We start from the raw sequence: 15,261 nt of genomic DNA, 5'->3' as shown, positions 1-15,261 counted from the left end.
AGAAAATAATATATTTTGAAGAGAGGTTGATAGTTATTTAAAAACATATTAAAGTTACATAAAATCCCACAGGGCTGGAGCGCTGACCTCCATTCATTTTAGTTGCAAAGGAAGTCAGAAATGTGCCATGGACCTCAAGGCAAGCAAGCAGCATGGTCACCCTGTCCCCCGCTCCTGCCTAGGTAGAAAAAGAAAGCCATACGTCGGTTGCAGAGATCCCTTGAAATAGATGGGCCCCGGAACCAGTTAGCTACACATGGTAAATGGAGACATCATGCTACTATGGGCAGCAGGTGTAATGATATCAAAGAAAAACAGTCAGGAGGAGGTGTGTTACACCGACTGGAGGCAAACCATGAGCTTTTGAAGAAAATATGCACACTGGATGCATCAGGTCTAGCTCTACCTCTATCATCCTTGTGAGTCTTCTCTTCTCGCCCTTTGCCCCCAACTTCCCCAGAAATCTGTAACTGCAACCAAACAACAGCAGATCAATATATTAGACGTAAGTGGCACAGAAATAGCTGTATGCGGTATCACACTCATTTTTTAAGCAGATGCAGCAAATCAATAAGCTTGTATCATAGCTTTTTTACTGTACTGTGCCTTACCATTGACTTGCCGCATTGAAGTTCATTTCTGAGGCACTATGTGTACACAAACATTGACTGACAGTGTCCGCTGGCACAATGAGGGGCATATTTGCTATTTGTGGTATTTTTGGGTGAATTAAGGAAATGTGTAGATGGTGAGACACTTTATAAACTTTTCTGGTACAAATCTTACAATGTACGCAGTGGGTGATACCATTTTAATAGAAAATTGTGGACGTAACTGCCTCATGGCATTTGTATTGATGCTTAAAACACGATTAAGATCCTCGAATTTAGAACCGCTAATGTGCATGTGTAAGGGAGCATTGCTGTTAAATAGGTTCCATGTTGCTTTGCTGTTTGCAGTTATACTCTATTTAAAATTAATGGAAGTTTGATTTTCAAATGTTAGAACACTTCCCTCACATATGTAACATGTGCCACGCCTCCTTAGTGAGACCTATTAGGCCACACTCCTGGTTGCATAGGCCCCATACCCTTAATTATTCTTCTTAGGCCACACTCCAAATAAATACCATTTTGCAAACTTTTAACACCAACGTTCTATGCCACCAGAACCGAATAGTGTAGGCCTTATTTTCTTGATTCTGGTGGGAGCTGCCATCTCAACATATCCATTTAAATACTGCCACTGGTGTTTTGGCAGACCACAGGGCTTCAGCAATGTTTTATGCAAACAAAGCTAGTTACTTCAGCTTTATGTCTGGGACACCTTAATTTAGGTACAACAGTGCAATGCCAAGGCACACAGGTTCACTGTTTGCTGTATCAGACACAGTTCTTTGCTTACATCAAGGGAAAAAATGATGAGAGAAAACTCTTCTGGATGTACCAGGGCCTGGGTATGAGGTCAGAAAGTCCAGCGTTCATCTTAAAAAAAAGTCTGAATTTAAAGAATACAAGGTTAGAAGAGTGACACATATGGCTTACGGCGAGTGAGTTTTACTAGGAACCTTGCTCTCCTGGTGGCCTGGAGAGCTAGGAGGCACCCTCAGAGAAACAATGCGTGTTAGCCAGAAGGCTATGAATAACGTCATGCACTTGCAAGAACTCAAGGACCAGAAAACTCTTACAAATAAAGACTACATTCAACAAGAGAAAACGTGAAGTAAAAAGGGATGCACTGAAAAGGGACGTCAGAACTAACGAAATATGAATACAAGTCCATAAAACCAACTATCCAAGCGGGCTGAGTGGGAGTTAGCATTAACTAACCCTTCAACTTTGTTGAAATTGTATTTTTCTCAAACTGGGTCCAACTGGGTATCTAAGAATCTGACCAGAACAAAGCATCAACTGAGTTTGAAACCGGGTAGTGCGATCGAGAACACCACTAGTAACTAATTGGAAGAACCCATTGTCTCAGTGATGTCAAGGCTTCCTGTAAATTCCTGCTCCCCAGTCGAGAGGGTTTGACTGGATCACCACAGGATTGGTGCTTGATGGCGATCAACTCCTTCTGCTTCCACTGTGCCACCTCAATAATCAAGGGGTCATGTATGCAATAACTCTCGAAGGTGCAACACTGTAGTGTTGCCAACTTGCCTTACCCTGTGCAACATTACAGCAGCTCCTGAGGTCTAGGGATGCTCTCTAATCCTCCCTTGAATCCAAACTCAACACTGGGCAGACCTCTGAGCAGTATCAAGGCCTTAGATGTTAACCGCAGAGTGTTAGCTTGTGAGCCACTCAGCATCTCTGGAAAGGAAGTGCACATGAGAACAAAAAGTATTCCAGCAGTGCTTCTTCCAGAGCTTCAGGAATTATTGGTGCGGTACTCCACAGAACCAAGTCGGTCTTCTTAACTGCCTCCAGGTTCTCTACTTATAAAAGATCAGGCGGTGCTCTTTTACGCCAGTGGTGCTAGAACAATTTTCAGAGAGGAGGTGCTGCCATTAATGGTACGTCTCTAAAGTCACAGGTGTCATGAGCCACCCGTCCACTATCATCTTTGTGATGATGTCACACCCAAACCCTGGACCGGGCGCAGCTGAGGGGATAAATGGATTATGGACCACCCATGACTGCTCGAGTAATGGCAGTATGGGTGTTTGTTTTTTGTGGTGCCATCATCTCTAGGCCCGCGGTTCTATAACAGGCTTTGTGAAAAATCAAAGTGCTACATAAAAGACAAGCATACCAATCGTATACCAAACGAGCCACATCCATTCAGCAAGAGAATAGTATTGCTGGAGTATATGTCCAGTGGTGCCTTGTGACAGGCAGTCTCATAAATAATATGAGTAAAGAATAGAGTGGTAGGAAACTCTTGAAATAGCAATTAAATGTGCATAAGACATGTAGTTTTTCTGCTGAACCTATATTTTGTACAAATAATCTCTTGGGGAAATTTGGTTTCTGTGCATATGTATCCCACAAAGAAAGTGTTTTGGTTTGTTTTTATTCTATTAAATCTTTTTTCCATTACACTTCAGGATCAGAAAAAACAAAGGGGCTTTTTTACAACAAAAAAAAATCAACAGGCCCCTTTATTGATCGTCCTCCTTATGAACACTTACAAGGTTTATCTAGGGGTGTTGCAGCATCTACCACACCCCTAGTTACAGAGCTCCTGCAGTAAAGATGCCAGTGGGGGTAACACTGGCTTGTTTTTGTTACAAGAGTTTCCAGGCCACGTCCTTTCCACTATTATTACATTACATGATGCTGTTCCTCTAATAAACTGTGTGCTTTGGGCTTCGGATTAGGAATCACATGTATGGCATGCATGGAAGGCGGAAATCTCTCTAAGGTACAATGGCTGGGATGCAAAATACAGTTGATTGTTAAAACAACTTAAACATGTGAGTACAAAAGAGAACACTGTGATCACGCATGCTCCACTGCGATGGAAAACAAATTGCAATCATGTCTCATGAAGTCATGTGTGCGCCCAATGGAGCTGAGGTCCTTTATCATGCCCCACCTCCCAACTGACTTTATGAGTGCCACCCTTGAAAAGGCAGCCATCTTACCTACTGCATGGAAAAAGATGAAAGGCAGAGTTGGTTGTAAATGGAAATATCTGTGTTACATGCCTCTTTAGCAGACGTGTGGTCCAGAAGACATCTAAGCACTGGGGTCCAGATTTACTTTGACACGAGGCAATTCTACACCAAAGTTGCTGCGATGGCTTGCGTCAAGAATGTTTTTTTTTCTAGATCTACTAAGACATGGTGCATTTGTTCTCACTACCAGCACTGGGGTGCTTATGACAGCCATGGACCAACGCACACACCTTTGCGCTATAGTGCAACAGTGTGTACATTCTCTAAAGCATGGGTTTTATACTAAAAAGGGTCCCTTCCAAAAACCTATGCTTCAAGGCCTTGCCGACTTTGTATGTGCGCTGTACAATCCTGCACAAATGCAAGAGGGGGAAAACGAGGAGAACATTTCTCCTTGTAGTACCTGCCTGGAGGAGGTATAGGATTGTGGAGCAAATCCCTGTCTGTAATTTGTTGTAGAAATGAATTTGTGCCAAACCCCATGGGAGGTTGCATGGGAAACATGTACCAACCATGGAATGACCTCTTGATGAAAATTAACACAAAGCAATGATAGCACAACTTTGCGTTACTTTGGAAAACTATTCAAGGCAAATCCTGATTTGCGCTGTATAGTAAATCCCACCCTAACATTTTGCACCAGGTTTGCGTCACGTGACAAGAAGTGAGAAAAAACTAATGTAAACACACAAAAATAATGTTTTCTAAAATGCACAATATTTCCATAATCCAAATTAAGGAAGAGAGCGTTGATAAAAAAAATATTTGGTAACTTAGAGGTTTACATACATGTGGCTGTCACTGAAATGCTGGTAAGTATTGGACACACTCTTGCATGTGACTCAGGACAAACACTTCTCCAAACCTACTGGCCTTTCCTAGGCAATAGACTGTTGTTTAACCAAAAAGAGACACGTCTGATTGTCCCTCCCCCTAGCTCCCTTCCCTGGTTGCTCATCCTCTCTCGCAGGAAACCTAAGTTATCTGCAGCAAGCAGTACCCCAGTGCTGCCACTCTTTTTAGTTACAAAAAGTATGGTAACTGCTTTAAGTACTATTGGCCTTTCAAATCTACCGGTCTATCAGTGATAATAGACTGTTGGAGAGGTACATCTAGCATGCACCAGCATCTCTGCGGTCCTACTAGCTAGCCAGAGTACTTGGTGTTGAGGTTGGAGGGTAGGGTCTTCATTCAACCATCGAGGACCACTCAGTTAGGTGTTAAGCTCTTTAATCCATTGTTAGACCCTTAGTTTACAGCAACAGCAAGTAGCTCCCTCCAATATCCCTATTTCCTTGCTTACACTCCACACCACACATCAACATTCTATTACATCATTCAGTATAAGTATTCCCTGGCGAGCCCCTTGTGACCCCTCGCACTGCCTTTGTGGGCCTCAGATGTTGTAAAATCAGTGGCACAAACACAGGGGCAGCTTGTCCTTATGGACTTCGGTAGAGGCTCCACTTCCTTGTTTTTTGTCAATTTTTTTGTTACACTAATAGTGAACAGTACTACATTATTAATTATTAGTCTAATAAGTAATGGAGTACAATTAACTGGAATATGACCCTCCCTGGCAGCTGGGGTAAGAACAATTTAAAGGGCCAGGGATGCCACCTAAGTACTAATTTTGGGGGTGTTAAAGAGGAAGACAGGTAGTAGCCAATGGGCTACCTCCCATTAGGGTGTCTACACCATCTAAGTCAGGGGTCTCCAAACCGGTCCTGGAGGGCCGGATCCATGCCAGATTTTTGGGATATCCCCATTGAGATACATGTAGTAATTTTAAAAATCTGGCATGGATCCGGCCCTCCAGGACCGGTTTGGAGACCCCTGATCTAAGTCGTCACTTCCTGGGGGAATAGGCCCCTTCCCACAGGACGTGTCCACTTAGATGGTGTTGCACTTCAAGGGTGGCACCTCCCAGAACAGGCTTTGTTTTAGGTATCTGAGAGCGGGGGCTCAGAAACATGTCTGGTGGTGGCAGGCTGACTAGCAAGAATGGCACATACAGAGAGGTGCTGTGGTCTGGTTAGGGCAGCATTGTACATACTTGCAGGGGGTAAGGGGCTACAGCTGTGATTCTCTGACGTCAGACTACACATCATCCTCCTGCTTTCATCGCACTCCAAAAGCACATACTCTCTTCCGTTCATCACTTAAGAGCAAAGAGGTAAGAGGAGACTAAGGGCCTAAGTACAAGTGTCCAGTGTGTAATTAACACATGTAAAATCCGAACAGCTTGTTTTATTATGTGCGATCTTTACCGCTTATTCCAAGTTTTCCCCGCAAAATGCGGCAACCCATATGTGAATTCTGGTGCATATTGCACCAAAATTCATGTAACTCTATTTTCTAGGAAAATTCCCCTTTGTAACTTTGCTGAAATGTACACAGCAATGTGGATTTTATCACACCAGGTGTGTTAAAATGTCCACAACCCCCAATTCCAATATCTGCAATAAGAGAAATTGTTGCACACATCGGAATTATAAGTGCCACTCGCGAAGTGGCTCTAGGTAGGTCTACTGTATTGTATTGTATTGCAAAGGTTGGTCTATGAGGTTGAGAGGCCTCAAATGACTACATCATCTTTAGTTGTTCTCAATATGTAATGTGATCACAGTAGAGTAGATGAACAAAGATAGAGCTGGATATTTAGATGCAGATTTTACTAATATTTCACGCAACACAATGCTGCAACCACAGTTGTTGTGCTGCAACAAAGGGAGAGAGCAGAATAACACCATATTTACTATGATATGGCGGTGTTGCTCTCTTCCCCAGGACTGGCACATCTCTTCACTGTCTTGCCCCATGCACACACATGCAAACATTTTAGAGCAAGCAAGTGGGAGATTTTCTTTTAATTGTCGAGACAATGTATTTTCCTCACAGACTTATACTAAGGTGAAGGCAATCTACCTGAATCGGGTCTGTGTGTATGTATGGTCAAAGACAATCAGCATTTCATTTTTGGCAGTTTAATAACATAGTGCAAACAAAAACAGAGTTGTAAACTCTTTTTTTGTTTGCACTATGTAAAATTGCAAAAACTGAAATGTTGAAGCCTGTCACATGCTCTAATCTCCCTCTCCAAGACTTAAGGACAAAGCATTAACGTTTGATGTCAGAGGTAGTTCTTGGAGGGGCATATTGGAGCGTGTGTGACAAACATCAATATATTATTTTTGGCGTTTTATAAAACTCTGAATTGGGTTTCTGGATGCAGGAATCGGGAGGCGGGAGACTAGTCTTGAAATCGGTAGTCACCTGTCTGAATCAGGAGGGTTGGAATGTACGGACACACCCTTGCCCTATCAGGTGTGTGTAATGTCTAGCATAGGTTTTGTACTTGAAGTGCACCCAAGTAGGTCACAATACTAAGCTTGGACATAGTTTGTGTTTCCAAGTTTGTATGTGTGCTGTAGCACAAATGCAAAGTTGGAAATGTTTGTAAAAAAGGACACAAGTGCAGTCTAACAAGGTTCGTAGATATAGATTTGCATCATAACCCATGGATGGTTGCATGGGAAAGTCCATGTGACACCCATGGAACTCCTCCTTGATGCAAAACTTCAGGCAGGGTCAGATTGAGACTGAAACTGTGCCTGGACTCCACAATAAATGTGGCCTCCTTTATTGAATAATATAGCAAAAAAAGTGACCCAACATTTGCAAATCAGGGCAGTTTTGAACTTGTAAAGACAAGCTGTATAGGTGTTATGTAAGTTATGGAAGCCTGCATGGATTTGAGCTTGCTGCAGCAAGTGTTTGTTTTACTATCAAGGAAATCAACAGTAAAAAATACAAATCCAGAAGACCATAAAAGAGGACCACAAACAGCCATGAAAACCGGCCCACAAACTGGCCGGTCAAACCAGCCATCCAGGGGGAATTGCCAGAATGCCCTATTGGTCAATCTGTTCCTGCCTTTTGGGCTACTTTCAGAGTTGTTTGTATCACTTTCGTGATCACGAGGCAAACTCGGCAGCCCTGCCAAGTACCACACATCATGGGTTAAACCAACGCATTTTAGTGTAGATGTCCACATCTCTGCACTAGATTGCTTTAATCATGCAATTTAGTGCTCCTGGCCACCTGATTAGGAGCTCAGATAAACAATCCAGGGACGGTACCTTGCCTTTTATTGTTTTTCCAGCAATCAGAGTCTGTCTGGGCAGAAGCAGACTCAGGTGGCAGGCTGCAGTTTTGTTTTTTCTTGTTTGCCACACACACTCCTTCCAGATGTGTTTCAGCAGCATTCCACATAGCCAGGAAGATGATTTGCTGCTGCCCTAGCATGGCAGTCCCTTCACGGGCCCATTTGGAGGTGGCTGCAACCACATTGGGACACCTCATCTTTCCAAAATGCTGAACTGGGAACCTAAAGCAGCCCTGGCAATTTTCTCAGAACAGCCCATGAGCAAGCACTGCATGTCCCCGGGAGGCTGGAAACACTTCCTTGCTGCTTTTGTTACTGGGGACCGATTTTGCTGCACTACTGCCACCGGCCCCCAGTAACAAAACAAGCCCCCAACGATGCAGAACCGGCCACCACCCTTCCAGCCTGCTGGGGAAACGCCTGATGCCCGGTATGGCCAGTCTGGCCCTGGAGGCGAGTACGGCAACCCCTCACTGTGTGTGTCGGCCCAGGTTTCCCTTTACAACCTGCCCTTTGTATATATCTGATCTCTGTGCCAAGGCTGCAGCCTGAGAGAGCTCGGGGGGATGACAGTGTAGTAGCCCAGGGATGGTTTAGGGCTTTCTTTAGCCTAGTCCCAGGACTGTGAAAGGGTCCCTACATTGCAGGAGTGCTGCTACAGGGTCGGGGAGCCTACTCCCTGCAGTAATCTGAGTGCGGTCAGGGATCCCGCCATACCTAACAAGAAACATTCCTACCTCTGCTGCGTCATGTTTATATTTTTCCCCTACTCTATTCACTTTATGTATGACCACGCTAGGAAGATTTTGATAACTCGCTCACTATGTGAGTAGTTATGTTGTTATCATTGGTTGCTTTGATGACTAGGTATGTCTGGGTGCTTTGGTCAGGTGGTTTGCAGAGAGTAGGCAGGATGGAGGCCTCAGTGGTATGATTCATTTCAAGTCAGCAATGGGCTTATGCACTGACAATGTGCCCCTGTTGTTTTATTCTGCATCTGCTTGTTGGCACCTGGATTATCTACTCATCCTCGGTCTGCAGTGCTGAGCTGGACAAAGGGGGTTAGGAGTTTATTGGGAGTTGGGCAGGAGGCACACGTGCAAGCATTAGTGATTGTTTAGTGCTCTTCATTGTTGTGCCAATATGCACTTACACCAGCTAAATACAGGCGATTTGGCAAGTAGCCTATTATTTTCTAATATTGTATCTTGTACAGACGCACAATTCCTTGAGTAGTCTGTCATAAATCTCTGAATTTTCAATAATTTTGAACCGTACATAGCTTTACATTGCCCACCCGGGGACAAGGGTGCTTTTTTGTTCACATCAGAGCTTTTTACCTGTAAGCACCCGCGTTTGTGTCTGTGCTGTTCATAATTGGACCCATAAGCAGATGCACCTGCTAATATAGGAAGTTCAGTAAGCAGCTTTTTTTCTAATATATTCTGTAGAGTGACATGATTCATATTGTAGTGAGAGTCTGAATTGTCAGCAAATCTTTTACTGTACATAGTTTTACATTAGCTCCTCAGTTATTAGGGCGCTTTTATGCTCATTGTGAAGTTTTTAGCCTTTCATTATCACTGTTGGCTGTGCTTAAATAGGTTTTCTCCCTGTTGACAATTTATGAACCAATTATTTTCTGAAAGTATAACTGATGGGTTACATTTTCAGCTCTCATACTCTACCTAAAATAAAGATAACATCTTTCTAATGGTGCCCCTTGCAATTTAGATATCCAAAGTTATTTCCAGGTGTTAACAATAGTGATTTGTTCACTTACACTGGACAGTTCTGCACACACAATGATTAATGTGCTAACAAATAATGTTTTGGTATTACTTTTGCTTTCTTTTGACGAGCAGATATCCAAGCAAGTAGAACAGTTGCTAGGTATTGCATTGGGCTCATTCATAATAAACTTCCAATTCACTTGTGAGGGGCAAAAAGTGTGATATTTCTGAATTGCATCCGACAAATACCATAACAAACTTTTATTAGTGAATACTCTCCTTGCGTGACAGCCTATGCATCCAGCAGTCACAGCTGGATCAAATAGCTCACTTCATTCACAGTGGGGCTAGTTCGGTTTGGATCTGCCTATCTCTCTGGTTCCCAAAGTGTGCGCTGCGGCACCCTGGTTCGCCGTGAAGGGAAGCCAGGGGCGCTGCGCCGCTGCGCAGGATGTGGGTCTGAGAAAAAAATATAATTATCCTCAAAATGCAGTGAAACTGCGAGCTGACAATTTTGGAGCTGGGGAACCGGGTTCGACCCTCGACGTCAGTTCAGAATCCTGTGTCATTCTGGGCAAATCACTTAATCTCCCAGTGCCTACCAAAATAGAATAAATGAATGTATCCTTGTGTAACGTGCCTGGTGCTCTTCGTGTCTCCTAGTAACATGGAAATAAAAAAAGTAATGTCAGCTTTTCTGCAAATGACTTGAGATTTTCAGCTCAGAACTCCTGCTGAGTACAACTTCACTATAATAGTTAATCAATTTCTGTAAACTCCTTCAAACCTAATTTTGTTGGTACGCATATGTCATTCCTTAAATAGAACAGGCACTGATGTTTTCTCTAGCAGTGCGTATTTGCTACATTGTCTGGGACCGTTGCAAGTATTGTAAATAATGGTTTAAGTGTTCATGGAACGAAACCCAATATTACCTGTTTTTATTGCTCGGCAAAATAGCCGTAAGTGTTTTCATTACAGCACTGCACTTTTTATTTTTTTGCCATATCAGAACATGAGACAAAATTAAACCTGACGCCTTATGCTAAAAGAATGCCGTAGGAGGAGCATGGGGCCATGTGTTAAGCAGTAAAATAGAATGTATTACCTTCGTATTGTTGCTGCAATAGCGTCAGTCTCCACTCCATGGTAATTCATGGTTATGCTCATCAATTCAATTATGTGTATGTGGGACCTGGGTGCTTCGTCCTACAGTGCAGAATCATACTTCAGATTCTGAGTTGAGAATTATTATTTCTTTGGATGAACTAACTGTTATCTGATTAACTCTGTGTGGCAACTTGTTTGAAACTGGACTCTAACTAGTAAGAGACTAGTAAGTTAAGTAAGGTTATTATTGGACATATTCACATTTTTTTTCCGGCTATGTGCATTCAACTTAATCGCTTTGGATATTTATTTTGGAGGCTTGCTGTTGTATTTGATGTATTGGGTGGGTGCATGGTCAGGGGCCCGGTGGAGAGCGTTGGGTGGGTGGGTGCAGGGTCAGGTCCTGGTGGAGAGCATTGGGTGGGTGGGTGCAGGGTGAGGGGCCTGGTGGAGAGCGTTAGGTGGGTAGAGGGTCAGAGGCCTGGTGGAGAGCGTTGGGTGGGCGCCTTATGCCCTGATGCAGCCGCACTCTGCCAGCTTCTGTCTTTGCCTCACTCCTTGTTGAGGGATCGTCACACGTGACTGCTGCATGTTGGAGAGTGTGGTGTGTTGTCTTTCAGTTTTGTGTTCCTGCTCTGCTCCCTCAAGGAAATCCTCCTGTGAATCCCTTGTGTGGCCTCGTCGTCCTACATATATGGTCCTGGGCGAGGGCCTCAATCTGTTCTCATAAATCCCTCCCAATCTCCACTGTTTCATGGAGGCACACTGCGCACCTCGGACCACACACAGCTTCATATATAGCGCTGTATAAAGCGCCTACTGGTTATACATCTTCAGAGGCTGTTTATGAATTTATGGTGATGTGAAAAGCTTCTTGCACCGTGCTCTTTGTAATTTTACTACGTCATCTGATTCAATGCTCCTCAAAAGCAGCACAAGGCCCCCTACCAATTATTTTTTTGCAGTTTTATATGGCACAAACTCCACCTGAAGGCATCAGAGCGCTTTACATTAGCACCAGTTGCGTTGCAGACGGACACATTCATTTGTAGGCACGGGGAGTCCATCATGCTTTTGAAATTATGCCATTGTTCCAGGTGGCAGCCCCCTCCATTGGGTGGGAAGGGTGCAAGGGGGTGGCCGAGAAGGGTGCAAGGTAGAGGGGAGAAGGGTGTAAGGCAGATGGGAGAATGGTGCAAGGTAGAAAAGGGTGCAAGGCGGAGGTGGAGTAGGGTACAAGGCAGAGGGGAAAAGGGTGCAAGGAGGATGGTGATGAAGTTAAAAATGTGCCCCCCCCGAAAACATTTCTGCGGATGCCCATAATCAGAGCCCACCTCACGTAAACTTCTTGTAACGCCACAGAGCTCCTTTGCCTTTCTCTAGCCTGGTTACTTTTAGTGAGAGTGCTTCATGCATTGAGATGTACTTTATAAGATCTTTGTGATTGCAAATAAAGTTTTATGACAGTGATGGCTACTCTCTGAATCCTTCATCACGTCTAAACTTGATTCTTCATGTAGACCAGTGGTTCCCAAAGGGTGCGCGGCGGCACCCCGGTGCGCGGGTAAAAAAATGGTGGGGAGCCACGGCCAACTGCCAATTAGGTCAAGGGAGCCACGGGTCAAAAATGTTTGGGAACCACTGGCCTATCTCAAGCCCCTGCTTGCTCCCAGCATAACCATTGGGCCCAGCTATTCCATGGGGGTGGAGCGATAAGCCCATTACAGAGCTGCCAAATAGAGTCTCTTTGGCTAATTGTAGCCAGAGGTCTTCAAACTTTTTTTTGCCGAGACCCCCTTGTAAAACCTTTTTAGGCGTAAGGACCCCCTTCCGACAAAAGTTTCTAGAAACTGGTACTCCTCTTCATCAACTTTTGACAACCATAAATTCATCCACCCACACTTTCACACATCCATCCATCCACCCTTTCATCCTTCCATCCATACATCCATCCTTCATCCATCCACCCTTTCATCCTTCCATCCATCCATACATCCATCCTTTACCCATCCACCCTTCCTTCCATCCACCCATCATACAACCACCCACCTTTTCACACATCCATCCATCATTCATCCATGCAACCTTTTATCCATTCATACATCCATCCACCCTTTCATCTTCCCATCCATACATCCGTCCTTCACCCATCCACTTTTTCATCCTCCCATCCATCATCCATCCACCTTTTCATCCATACATACATCCACCCACCCTTTCATCCATCCATCTACCCATCATTCATCCCCCACCTTTTCACACATCCATCCATACATCCTTCATCCGTCCACCCTTTCATCCTTCCATCCATACATCTATCCTTCACCAATCTATCCTTCATCCATCCACCCTTTCATCCTTCCATCCATACATCCATCATTCATCCATCCACCCTTTCATCCATCCATTCACCCATCATTCATCCACCCATCTTTTTACACATCCATCCATCATTCATCCATCCACCCTTTCATCCATCCATCCTTCATCCGTCCACCCTTTCATCCTCCCATCCATACATTTATCCTTCATCCATCCACCCTTTCATCCTCCCATCCATACATCCATCCTTCATCCATCCACCCTTTCATCTATACATCCATCCACCCTTTCATCCATCCACCCATCATTCATCCCCCCACCTTCTCACACATCCATCCATGCATCATTCATCCATGCAACCTTTTATCCATCCATACATCCATCATTCATCCATCCACCCTTTCATCCACCATTCACCCATCATTCATCCACCCACCTTTTTAGACATCCATCCATCATCCATCCACCCTTTCATCCATCCATCCTTCATCCCTCCACCCTTTCATTCTTCCATCCATACATCTATCCTTCACCAATCTATCCTTCATCCATCCACCCTTTCATCCTTCCATCCATACATCCATCATTCATCCATCCACCCTTTCATTCATCCATCCACTCATCATTCATCCACCCACCTTTTCACACATCCATCCATCCTTCAGCCTGTCATCCATCCATCCACCCATCATTCATCCACCCACCTTTTCTGTGCCTCTCTCATGGGGGGAGGGGGGGATCAGTATCTCTCTGCGTCGTCGTCCTTCTTCTTTCCTGCTCATGGGAGGGCATCTCTGTGCCTCCCTGCTGGGGGCGGGGGACGTGTCATGGGACCCACAGCTCCAGGTGCGCAACATATTTTGAACTCAAAGGGCTAAACTACAGCCACTCGACCAGCCCACCCCCCCCCCACCCCCCAGCTTCCCCCAGCTCGTGTATGTGAGCCCGGCTGAAACAGCTTCAGGGACACACACACAGTCACACCCAAGTACTTGACAGGTCTTTAAAAGACCTTTCACTTGCTAATGAGGCATTGATGTTTTTCACACCTCGGTGTGCATTAGGCCTCCGCCGTGAGCACCCTCGATCAGCCCAATGCCAGGAACTGCACTCTGCAGAATCTGCGACCCCCTTCCCAGGACTCCACGACCCCCCTGGGGGTCGCGCCCCACAGATTGAAGACCATTACGTTTCATAAATACGGCTTCTGTTTAATCTTTATCTAATTACATGGGCATAACTGCTCTGTTCTGCACGCAAAGTGCCACACATGGGATTGAAATGTCACACCTATAAGCACACAGAAAACATGAAACTGTCACACATGGTCAAACTCAAAACCTGACAGCTATGAGCCCGGCACAAAAGTGTTGTAAATCCGGGACTTCGTATATTCCTTAGCTTAGCAGAGGGGAGGAAATGAGCATACTTTTTAGTTCTCCCAGCCCCTCTCACTTTGCTCTCATTGTACTGACTACCTAAAAAAAATCTATAGCCAGGAGACACAGCCATAGTTCTCCGAGGCCTAAAGGCGTCACTCGCATCAATCTGGGCACCCAAAAGATCTATCTGTGCGTGCCACAGCACATTGCCTCATGTCCGCTGCACATTACCTCATGTCCGCTGACGTTAGCTCCCCGCTCGGCAGCAGACTCTCCCAGAGGCGCTCCGGGTCCGGTTTCGACCTCTCCCTCGGTCCGCAGGCAGGCTCGGGGCAGGCCTCTTGCTCGCTGGAGCCTCCGCTTCAGTCGGTTCTCCTCAGTTGCCGCAGGCGTCCGCGCCACGAGGACCCAACAGCCCGGCTGCTATATTAAGACTATTTGTGTCCCCAGCTGTTGCTATCTTTAAACTCCCCGGGCTCTTCTGGAGTTTTCGCGAAGCAGCTCGCTCCGGGGTGATTGGCCTATCAGCGCCCAGTCTGTGTAATCGGATAGCGCTTATCGCCCCTATCCCACAAAAGGTGTCCCCACTCACGTTGTGCTAAGGGCCCTTGCCTGTGCTCGACGGAGGTGGAATCAAAATGGAGGGTTTGCGGAAATTCCTTACATTCCTTATAGATAGTTCCACTGGCAAATGCACCAGGTGCTGGGTAGGACGAAAACAGTGGCCTTATCCATGGAGAGGTTGCCTCCCGGAGTAGTTGACTGGAGAATGATGAGGTCATTAGAATAAGGAACCATATGAAAATGTGCCACTAGGATTTTTAGGTCTCGCCTGTCGATGCGCATGCGCATCGAGCAAGCGAGACTATGGGGGCTTATCCACTCTTTATCCAACTTGCAAGGAATCGTGGCGATTCCTTGCAG

The 15,261-nt window shown here is 45.2% G+C and overlaps 1 protein-coding gene across 1 annotated transcript in view; it reads right to left on the bottom strand.

The window, feature by feature from the left end:
* PTGES3L (prostaglandin E synthase 3 like) overlaps positions 1 to 14,761 on the bottom strand; it is a 75,771-nt gene extending 61,010 nt beyond the window's left edge. The window contains exon 1 of the mRNA XM_086924065.1: positions 14,569 to 14,761. Within this exon, the coding sequence (XP_086780191.1) occupies positions 14,569 to 14,573 (5 nt within the window). The 5' untranslated portion in view covers positions 14,574 to 14,761. The remainder of the gene's footprint in view (positions 1 to 14,568) is intronic.
* Positions 14,762 to 15,261: the final 500 nt, after the last annotated feature.

The sequence above is a fragment of the Lissotriton vulgaris genome, chromosome 5 (assembly GCF_964263255.1).
Source record: "Lissotriton vulgaris chromosome 5, aLisVul1.2, whole genome shotgun sequence".
NCBI classification, from domain to species: Eukaryota; Metazoa; Chordata; class Amphibia; order Caudata; family Salamandridae; genus Lissotriton; species Lissotriton vulgaris.
This window is presented reverse-complemented; position numbering and strand designations above follow the sequence as displayed.